At 38.8% G+C, this 11743-nt stretch overlaps 1 protein-coding gene across 2 annotated transcripts in view; it reads right to left on the bottom strand.

Moving 5' to 3' along the window:
• Positions 1-591: 591 nt before the first annotated feature.
• LOC113021901 (protein phosphatase 1 regulatory subunit 1A-like) overlaps positions 592-11743 on the bottom strand; it is a 32543-nt gene continuing 21391 nt past the window's right edge. For both annotated transcript variants that reach the window (XM_026166731.2, XM_080301569.1), the window contains exons 3-7: positions 11158-11195; positions 10928-10991; positions 8862-9044; positions 6085-6213; positions 592-3300 (exon numbers count right to left, since the gene is read on the bottom strand). In XM_026166731.2, the coding sequence (XP_026022516.1) occupies positions 3230-3300; positions 6085-6213; positions 8862-9044; positions 10928-10991; positions 11158-11195 (485 nt within the window). In that variant the 3' untranslated portion in view covers positions 592-3229. The remainder of the gene's footprint in view (positions 3301-6084; positions 6214-8861; positions 9045-10927; positions 10992-11157; positions 11196-11743) is intronic.

Genomic DNA, 11743 nt, shown 5'->3' with positions numbered 1-11743 from the left:
ACTGTTACACAAAGAGTCTTGTGTTAAAGAAAAAACTGTTCTGTAAGATATGGATATCCTTTCTATAATTCAGCTAAATTTTAGGTACAACAGTGTAAATGTACATTACAAAATATTTTTTAAGTCTCTCTAACAGATAAAGTGCAATTGGGCTTTTATTCTGAAAGGATCCTTCACTATGTCCACCTCCAATCACAAAGGTGAAACGCTTTAACAGCTAAACTTGTTCACAGCAGTCTGTAAAGATACAGTATCCCACGCAGCTTAAACTGCTGCAGTGTTACAAAATGCATTTGTGAAATCTTGTCCTTTTATGAAAAATATATGTGCTTTTATGCTCTTGCTTCAGATTGCATTAAATTATTTAATAGCAGAGCGTCTATTTTTAGAGTAAAGTTAAAATCAGCTTTAGCTGAGCGCATGACCAATGATGCAACGATACGTGAAGACTTTAAGAATTCCTGCTAAAATGCATCTGGTTTTCTTTTTTTGACACTTGAATGGGCAAAGCTCTCCTGGTTCTTTGCATCTTCATGCTAACGCTGCTGATGAAGTTCATATAATCTTTCCTACAAAAAAAAGAAAACAATCACCAATTTAAACATTTTATTGTATCAAACAAATTTAGATTACAGATGTAATCATCAATCAAGTAAAACTAGAACAAAAAAAGTCCATGTTATTCAAGTAAAGTACACTACTACCATTCAAAAAACAAGTTTACCCATAAATACATTGCAGGAGAAAAACAAAGCTTGCGGAGGAATGTTTTACTGTTCTTCTTGTTCATCGTGGATAAAGTGACCATTGTTGGCAACTGAGTAACAAACGGCTGTTGCTGTGGCTGATTAATCTCCTAAAGTGACACTGAAACTTCAGATTTAGTTTTGTTCATTTATTCCATTTAGACATGTCAAGTATGATGTGAAGGTTATAGAAAGATTGTCACATGATGCCACTTCAGTGATACAAAGACAGATTACATGACAAATATTTAGTGTGCTGATGACTTTAAGATGTCTTTGTTACAAACTAGAACACAAATAAAATGCTGCAGTTTTAAAAAAAAGTGTTTAAATTTGTTGGGTTTTTTTGTACAAAATGAAGCACAGTAAGTACCTTGGGCGTAGACAACAAGTCACTGTACATTCAGTGCCATGCAAGAGGGTGTTTCATGACCAGAATTTAAATTCCCAAGAACCATTCATGTGTCAAAAATGAGGGTGCAATTTACTCACTGAGGATGGATTCCTCCTTGTTAATCCTAAATATGCAAACGGAGCTTTAGAGACGATCGGTTGTACCCTGTTTATCAACTAGACATTTACAAGAAGGGTAATAGTCTAGTTATCAGTACATGCATTACTGTAAGCTGACATAGCTTTCTACTTCTTATTGAGTAACAATTGCTCACACAGGGTTTAAAGACTTAAAGACAGGCTTTCTCCCTCCCTTTATGCTAAAAAGAACTAAAATGACTTTGGGGAAAGGTCAGCGGTGCTTCTCTTCAGCTGTCTGCATGTGTGTGACTGACTGACAGGAGTTTGAATCTTAGCCACACAAATAACAAACTAAGTAAACATATCTGCCCTGTAGCCTTTAAGCTACAGGCAATCGTTAGCAGTGGCCCTGAAGCATAACCAGGGGAGTCAGAGTCAGACCAGCAGTTAGATGTGGTTTAATGTGCTGCACTTTAGCTTGCAGGTTGGTTTTTCTGTTTTCTCTCATTCAACAAGCAGTGCCTTCCTATTTGTATCGGGAGTAATTCTCTATTCTTAAAAATGAAAACAAAACCAGAATGACAGCTGTTACAGTATAATTAGTCTACTTTTCTGATGGCTGGACTGGTTTCTGACTGGATTTCTTTTTACATCTGTTTACAGAGTCAATACCTGCAGGCTTGGGATGATGTTAAGGCTGCAGAAAAATATGTTTTCTGGGATTATTTGTGAATCATTTCATCTAGAAATGATCACATTAAAAATATTTCCAAGAAATGACATTATACGTTTTGTCTGTTTAGAACTGCAGAGCATGAAACTGCATCTACACAGAGCTCTGTGTGTGTAAAAGTTTGTTGGACGCAATCACTGCAACTGTGAGCGCAGAATGTATGAAAATAGACTTAAAGCATGAAAATAAACTTCTATAGATTGAATTTCAATTAATGCCCAGTGTGATTAACCTATGAGCGACTCTTCTGTCAGACATATGTGGGACAAATGTCTGAAGAAAATGTCTGAAATGTGCTCTGTGTAGACACAGTTCAAGGCTGTGGTTACCAAACTTTCTGGCACGCCCGCCTTCAGAAGTCGAGCAAGGATGACAGCTCAACAAAATACAGATCAACGGTCATTAGCCTCTTTTTACATTTTTCAGTCAGTTTAGTTTCACCTTATTTTGTAACTTTGGTAATCACAGCCACCCACACACCGTGCTTGTCTGCCCCACCAGGCAGGCTCGACAGTTTGAGACCCACTGGAGCCAAAGGAAATCATAATTATGATCAAAAATGGCTTTCTAGTTTCTTCCATGTGTTTAATCGACTAATTATTAATAATATAAATAAAATTGCAGTTGGCCTTAAAAATATTTGTAAATATCAACCGAGTTGTTCAAAAATCCAAATATAGGTTTACTATAAAATATCAATAAACCCACATTTATTTCTGTCTTTTCTGGTTGCTCATACAAGGCGGCATTTGAATTTAAATCGAAGGTTTTGTCTCTGGTTACTTACAAGGTTCTGATGCTATTTTATTGCTACGAGATGGAACAATAAATGTTGAATTCATGGCACGTATAAATTGATTGAAAATGTCTACATTGATTGCAAATAAAATATTTGTTGTCTTTGATAAATCAACGGGATATTAAACCTGTGACAGATTATGATAATATATGTGTGAGTAAGACATGAAAGCTTGTCCCATTAACCAGATAATAAATCCCAGTTGGGGGATACAATAGGCTAGTTTTAATTTAGTGCGGGGGGAGCTTTAACAAAAACAAACATAATTATAACAACTGTCTCTCTACACAAGATTTGTGACACAAAATAAATGTAGAAACTTTTGTTTTTTTTCTCAAGGTGGTAACTAAGGCCTGGCCGTAGAGGAATATTGAAGCCCTGATGTTTTGAAAAAGTGAATCTGCAGACACAATCTTCTGTCATTGTGTAGGGCTGACTGAGCAGACTGAGCAGCATTGTGTTGCACAGAGGACTGCTCTATTTCTCTGTCTTCAGGCTGCATTTCTTTGTCTTCTCCTCTGCCGGCTGACTCACTCCTGCTTTTGTTTCTGCAGAAATATAGACAGAGACATAAAAGTGAGAGAAGAGGCTGGAGGCTGACGCTGGAGATTTTAATGGACTTGTGCAAATAAACAATAAATATTTACAGCTTATTTAGTATTTCTCCAATTTTTTTCTTTTTGCTGCTGTGCTTTTTTTTTTTTGGGGGGGGGGGGGGGGGTTTGCATATGAACAATAAGGTAAGCGCGTAATCAACATATTGCTACATAAACATTACATGCATTTAGCTTTTTATTGAGTACTATGGGCATTAGTAAATTTATTATTTTATTAAAGCTTCCAGAATCACTGGGTGTTCACATGAGTACATGTCAGAAGTAGCAGAAACCAGATGAAGCCTGAATTTAAACCTCTGGCGTGGGATCAATAAAATCAGGGGTTACCCTGATTTTGTCATATTCTCTATTTGCTGTCATCCCTCTAAACCTTCTGCCTGTTAAAACGACATGATAAATGAAACAACAAACCCAAAGCATGTTTTGGAAAGCACAGGTGTGTTGATGATGCTCGATTTCCACTCAGGTGAAGTATTCAGCTGAACCAGGATAAAGCCCAGACCTGCATCTCTCTCTCTCACTCTGGCTATCTGTAGGTATCTGCACACTCATTGCTAATTTAGTATATGGTTGTCAACATTATTTTTTTTTGTCATGCTAAAATAAATAGCTAAAAATAACAGTCTCTTTCTCTGAGCTGAGTTCGGCTTTTGTCTGATATTTGAAGACTGAGTAGTGAAAAACTGAAGTGCAGTGTTGGGGAGTAAATGGTAAATGGCCTGTATTTGTATAGCGCTTCACTAGTCCCCAAGGACCCCAAAGCGCTTTACACATTCAGTCATCCACCCATTCACACACACATTCACACACTGGTGATGGCAAGCTACATTGTAGCCACAGCCACCCTGGGGCGCACTGACAGAGGCGAGGCTGCCGGACACTGGCGCCACCGGGCCCTCTGACCACCACCAGTGGGCAACGGGTGAAGTGAGTAACTGCATTTCGTTAAAGTTACCATTTAAATAGGTGATAATTAGAATACAGCTACTTTGTTGAAATAAATGGATTACACAACAGTCATTTCCAGTTTCATATGTTAGGCTATCCACACTCTAATTTTAGTAATTCCACGCATTGCCAGAAACCCAAACAAACGGTTCTAATGTAACAACGTCCTGCTAATTTTGGTGGCGTCAGTTAAACAATGGACCCGGAGCCAGCACAACAGAGGCAGCACTGCATGGGCAGGAATTCATTTCTTATTTGGCAATTCCGACACCACTTCACATTTAAAGAAGAAAGGAATGGGGGAATATGACTGTGCAATGCAAACTCTGTTTGCCAGCAACCAAGCTGCTCTCAGCATCAAACCCAAAGAAACATCTGGAAGTCAGTTCTTTTTAAAAAACAAATGTTAGCCTACTGCAACTACCTGTAGCTGAGGTAGCTACCTGGGTTATGTGCCACTTCAGTACCTTCGATCTACTATTGCTGTGTGATTTATTACTATTACTGAAGGCTACTCGCGATATACCAAGTAATCCAAAGTATTCACAGTATGTTGCTCACATTGAGTAACTTAACAGAATACATTACAAATTACATTTTGGTGCATGTATTCTGTAATCTGTAGTGAATGCATTTAAAACGTAACCTTCCCAACACTGCTGAAGTGACATCATACCTGGAGGGTATGTCCATCGTTTATATACAGTGTTTGGCATTTCACTGTCATGGTTTATAATATTGGAACACTTAAGGAAGTGAAGCATCATTAATTTTACTTGTGCTTTCCTTACTGTGACAGGTCAAAATGTGTGCTGTGAAAGATTTACAAGATGGAAAGCAGAGAGAGGAGACAGACTTGTTAACCAGCTGATAGTGGAGCTGGAACAGGTGTGCTGAATCTCTCTGATGACCCAAGACTTCACACCATGCATGGATGAATCAGATTGGGTTTTCACGACCCTAAACTGTGCTTCTCCAAACATAGCTCATTAAATGTAACTATGTAGTTGAGCTAAGATTTGTATTACTCCGCATCCATGAGGCCCACACTGTCGCTCAAAATCCAAATGTGTGAGAAATTAAGTCAAGTGAGTCAACCAGCCAAGTGGTGTGTTACCTGCAATGGTGAACTTGTAGTCACAGGTTTCCCTTTGCTCACATGACACTTACTACAGTTGAAATCAATGAGCAGCATTTGTATCATCCTATCAAATGATCAGTAGCCAGGAGTGAGCTGTGTTTGTCTCAGCATGTGAAATATGATTAAAAAAATTTATATGAATTTTAAAAGCGCAAGACTGGAGAGATGTTGGGCTTATTTCAGCTGTGGGTTCACTAATAAGACCATCAATGCCTCATGAAAGATTTTAGGACTCACAGCAAGTCATAGAAAAGAAATAATACATTTCAGCGAGAAAGAAAGAATGAAATACAGAAAGGGGAAAAAAGACAAGCTCTACATGCTCCATTTGCACCATATGCCAGTATTAGCTCCCCTTTTCCCAAACCTGATTTTTCCACTCGTGTGTGTACCTTCCTCTCAGGGTATTTCAGCCATGTCGGTGCTCTGTGAAATGGGGATCAAAGCCACTTCACAGATGTTTGTTGACGAGCCATGATTATATGACAGCAAGCCAAAGCTGTTTCGCAGTTTAACAAATTTAAATAAATCCTGCCGGCTGCATGGAGGATGAGGAGTCCCCTGAGGAAAAGACCACGTTGGAGACATTTTCTGCAAAAAGCAAGGCTCTAATGACAGTTATGTACCTGCTTGTGCATTGTTTTGTTGCGATGAGGGATCTGCTACACTGGCAACACTGAAGCAATCCTCTTTCTCCTTGGTGAGGGGACACTCGAGCCCACCGGCAGCCTCTAATAGACTCTCCCTCGAGAACTCTGCAGAGGGCAGAAAGACGAATGGTAAACAAGATGGAATGGAAGTTCAAACTGAGTTGAAAAGGATGAAGATGTTTTCGTTATTTCAACTAGTCTCATCAACAATTGCACCTGAAGTGTCCAGTTGGTGATCTTTGAGCAAAGCTGCCAACAACTGATGTTAATAATCATTCATTTATTTCCCCTATCTTGCTGTTAACTCCTTTCACCCGGACTGAGGCCTTAATCTGCAGCTCATCTATAAGGTGAATAATGCAAAAAGATTAAAAAAAATGTCAGTGTAAAGCTTTTGAAGCTTTTACACCACAAACACATCTGTGTTACAGCGGATTTAAAAAAATGGCCCTGTGCTATTACAGCTTCAGAAAAAAAAGAGTCTTGTCCACTCATGATGCATTAGTCCCGGCCAATTACTAAAGTGTACACAGTGTATGCCGTGACCTTGTATCCACCTTCCATTACACTGAACTGTTATCCCTGACCCCGAAAAACTCACCTCTGGTTTTGTCATCAGACAAAAGCAAAGCCAGGAGATTTTTTTTTTTTAAAGGAGAGTCAACATTAGTACTGAATATTACAACAATCTGACAAAATATCAAAACCAAACTACCTGGGTACGGCTAATGGTTTCTGCAGTGAAACCCTGTATTTGGTGAGGTTTCACTGGAGGCTGAAAAAGTTAATTCCTAATGGAGCCTTTGGGAGCACCCTGACCTATTTAATTTTTTTGGTGCTGTTTGTTTTGGCTCTAAAAAGGGCCTCAAGGACAGCCGGGCTGCTCTTTGATAATGCAGAGAAAGTGTTTCCTTATCTGGACAGCAAAGTGAACCGAGAACAGAGATGGTTATAAGACGTTTTCTTTTTATCAAATCATTTTAAATGATTTGTTGCATGATGTGTCAACATAATTACAGTATGTCATCAAAATAACATAAAAGTTAAAATATACTAATTATGTTAAGCTAACTATATTATTTGTACTAGATATTTCCTGTTTTATTCCATCTAGTCTATCATGCTAAACTAAACAAGCAGCTAGCTAAATTTTTATTGATGATACTGAGACAAATGTGGTTTCTTCACATCGTGACAAGGAAACGAACAATTCTTTTAAATTCTGACTTTTTTTTAAAGCATATTTCCTCATATTCTCCCATTTTTATCTGATGCCTTTGTTTCACGTCTACCCTCCCCCTTTTCTCCTGATCCATCATCGATTTACATACATTCCTTACAGACATCTTAATGTTTCTTGCCTCATTTTCTTCTTTACTTTTATCCCTTTTCCCCTTATCGAACACCCCAGGGTCATATTAATGTGCTGTGTTTGTTATTTCCAGTATTTTCAGCTTTTTATGATGCCACACGGCATGGCCTTCCATCTTCTCCTTCCACTTTAGGACCTTCATACTGCTTCATAACCATCTTTTCATTCGTTTCTATACCCTTTCCCCCCGCAGTCACCCCTCAGGCTTTATTCATAAATTAATTTATGTTTTGTAAGCAATATTTATTCCCCCTTATGCTGCACTGACTGACTGAGATACAAAAATCAAAAGCAACCAAGCAGATTTACACAAGTATTATATTCATGTCCAAATAAGGGAGAAGAAGTAGAAGTTGAGTTGGTTACAAATAGAAGGTGAGTAGTTTGTTTCCCAGTTCTTCCAGTCTGCATGAAGAAATGTTCAGAACCCCAAATTGTCTCTGTTGTATCCGTCAGAGTGTGAGCGTAATAACTGAAAGTAATTAAAGGCATTTTAACAACAAAACATTGTATGACTGTGAGTGTGAATGTAAGTATTTTGATTGCCGTCCACTACATCACAGGGTTTTATAAAATCTCGTTAGATAATTAATTGAAATAATTGCTGAAATCCGAAGAGAACAAATATTTTACAAAAAACAGGAAAAGAGGAAATGTTTATGCTCATCCATCAAAAATCTTAGCGCCTCTCAGAAATATGCTCTTGTGCCCTTTGGAGGAGTTTGATTTGCAGGGTTGGGAAGCACAGGATTGAAAAACAGCAAAGGCACTGAGGCCGAGCAATATTCAGCTAACAATCCTCATAGGGTGCACAATTATAGCTGCTTTTCCACGCCTATAGCTGCCACTCAAAGCTGTTTTGCAGAACACGTTTTCATTCTGTCACTTTGTCAATGTCATGTCTGTTGGTATTGGTGAGTTCTTTGTTCTGCAGCTGAGGGATCTCTCTGCGGCTCTCTGAGCTTCAGGCTTTTCAATGCATGCAGACGGAGGGGTGGATCATTCTGTCCGATGTAATGATGGAAATGATGATTGCTTGTCGCTAAGCATGACGGTATGTAATGTAGGTAGTAGTAGAGGGTACTTTTTACCCGTTATTTGCAAATAACTCCTACCTACTGAAATCCACTATCACTCCAAAATATGATTTGATAGGTTGTAGAGGTAGATAAATATTCACTCATGACCATATTCACTGAAGATTATCTTAAGGGAAAATCAACATAAACACAGAAATACGGTAGGTCTCAGTGGACCAAGTGTTGAGTGTTAGTCTTTGTGCCTAAATTAGTACTGTAGCAGATTTTAAGGATGCATCTGTTGCTGAATAAGCAGCTGCAAGCACACAAATTAAATCCTGCTTGACAGCCTCCGCACATACCCTCCATTTGGCAACGCAGTTTCTCAAAGGCCTCTGCAGTGGCCTCATCGTCGTGGGGGAGCTCCTCTCCCGTGGGCACAGAGTCGGGGCTGGGCCGGTCTGACAGGCAGCTCTCTGAGGAGCATTCGTCTCCAGCTCCCTGCTGCTGCCTGTACAGGTGGTGCTCTACCAGGAACTGTAGCTCTGGGAGGTAACAGAAGAGGTAAAAGAAAAGCAGGGAAGAGAAGACGAAAATGACAAGAGGTTAGATAAGTGGAAGAGCTATCTTGCAAAGGAAGAGGAGGTGGGTTTGTAGGAATATTGAAGTTAAAGGGTAAATTTAAAGTGCAAAAAAAAATCACTAGGGAGGTGAGAGTAAGGAAAGAAAGAGGTGTGAGATGAAGGCAGCCAATGGGAGAAAAGATGGGTCATGAATAGCACAAAGGTAACAGAAATGAAGGGAAGTGTAGGTGGAAAACATATTGTGGGTTAAGAATCTAATAAACTGGCAACATTTAATTAACCCCCTGCACAGTTTGGAGTGACAGGGCAGGTAAAGACACATCAGAGTTTGGATATGAATTCTTTAATCGCTGTCTCCGGCCTCCTCCATCTGTGGTTTATTAGTTTTAATCCCCTTGTAGTAGGAAACTAAAGCACACTGATTATCTCCTCTGCAAGAACTGACTCATCACACTCAGAGCATGCAGTTTAGCTGTAAAACTAATTGAAAAGGAAATATCCTAGAGCTTCCTATTTCTTTTATCTCGTCTTTAATGTTCTCTTGATTCACTTTTCGTAAACGCTCCATGTTATTGCACGTACTTTGCATAAAACCATTTACATGTTGTGTTTGTATGTAAGCTGAATTGGTCTCTTAAAAATGGATTTGCATTAAATTGCTGGGTCCAAGTACCCCAAAAAAGTAGAAATAAAGATAAATAAATAATTTGCCTGTTTCATGTGGTGCAGGACCTTAATCTCAAAATTAGAGACCCACTTTTTAAACTGAAAACATAAAAACTGGGACGAATTCTCATAAGATAATGGGAAAATGAATGAGTGTTGGATTGAGTGCCGACCGGGTCCACATATAACACTCAACACCAATAACAACATGTCATCAACTTAAATGAGAACACCTGGACTTCCACTGGATGTTTTTATTTGGGTAACGTTTGGATTTGATTCCTTTAACAAAAACTACTTCTATAACAATTTTAATGTTGAGAGGTTTAAATGTGGAGTGATCCGGCTAACACTGGCAAGCCACCCTCTTAGCGAATAGAAATCTTTCATTTTGTGCCAAAAATTTACTTTTTTGAACTAATGCACTTACTGTATGTATGAGGCGTCAGCTAGTTAGTTTATTTTTTTTATCTTGGTGTTCCATCAGCTTTTTGCTGAGCAATATATAAAAAAAAAAAACCCTTAATACTAACTAATATACTGCAATAGTTTTCGATTTCAATTGGATTCAGTGCTACTTATATAGCACCAAATCACAACAAGAGTCACCTCAAGGTGCTTTATATTGTAAGGTAGACCCTACATTAATACATACAGAGAAAAACCCAACAATCATGTGACCCCCTATGAGCAACCACTGTGGCAACAGTGGGAAGGAAAAACTCCCTTTTAACAGGAAGAAACCCCCAGCAGAACCAGGCTCAGGGAGGGGCGGGGCCTGTTGCGACTGGTTGGGGTGAGAGAAGGAAGACAGGTTTTGGTTGCAACAATATTTTTCTGTGTGGTAATGAATAGTGTTAGTCATAAAGAGCTGATTTATGATCAGTTGGTGTTTTATCAAAAGAGCACACAACAATTTAACAGAGATTACACAGAGTACTGGTTTATGGTACTTATTATCATTTTGACTTGAGCAGCTTACTAACCTTCTTCTTCAGTCATTACCACAGTCTTCACTGTCTTACAGTAAAGTAGTGACAGAGTATAAAGCATTGTCCTCCAAAGCCAAATGTGACTTTTGCATTTGTTTCTCAAGCACCAAAAGTGTGCTATAATACTTAAAGTACCAGCATCACAGTTACTGTAGTATTGATGGCAATGCTTATAAAATAACTCACCTTTCATCGTAGGCGTTCCCTTTTGCCCTTTTCGCCGTTGCCGAGGAGAGTTCAACAAGGCTGCCTGTGAAATATCAGCGCTGCGCGTCAGCTGGGCAGAGAGCTCTTAGATTGAAGATATTACTATAACATAGAACTAGCTTAAAATTGAAACCCAGAATTCACATAATTTCATTTTCGTAATCTTGTTACAACAAAATCAAACTTTAATAGACAAGAAACTAGATTACCTTGTACAGCTGATTTGGGAGACGATCTTCATCAATTTCTATGAGAAAGCAAACAATAGAATAAGTACAGGATTAAATTATGAAAAGGCAGACACACACACACACACACACACACACACACACACACACACACACACACACACACACACTTGATAACTGCACAGAAAGTTTCCACGTATTTCACAGTCTGATTTTAACAGCTTATTCTTCAGTGTGAGAGCACTGTCGCTGGAGCACTTGTGTGTTTGAACAGTGTGGAGCACAGTGGATATATGGTGACCTCCAGCCAGATGGTTATCTGACACGCTGTAACCACAAGCACTGCAATATGGTTTGCTTCATTTTTATCCAGAATTGTTGGTCATAATGTTTTATTTTTCATCATATGTCTGAAGGATTCTTTTTATGATCCACTTACATCTTTCACATAGACCCTTGTATATGCTCAACAGCTGTTCTCAGATACACACCTAAGCACGTGCAACACTCTTAAAGGGAAGTAAATATACATCATACTGTGGTGCACTCTTGAGCAGAGCTTAGTTTGACTGCAATTATTCACATATTATATAGATGCATAAAATTC

This window comes from Astatotilapia calliptera, chromosome 5, assembly GCF_964374335.1.
Source record: "Astatotilapia calliptera chromosome 5, fAstCal68.1, whole genome shotgun sequence".
Classification (NCBI taxonomy): domain Eukaryota; kingdom Metazoa; phylum Chordata; class Actinopteri; order Cichliformes; family Cichlidae; genus Astatotilapia; species Astatotilapia calliptera.
This window is presented reverse-complemented; position numbering and strand designations above follow the sequence as displayed.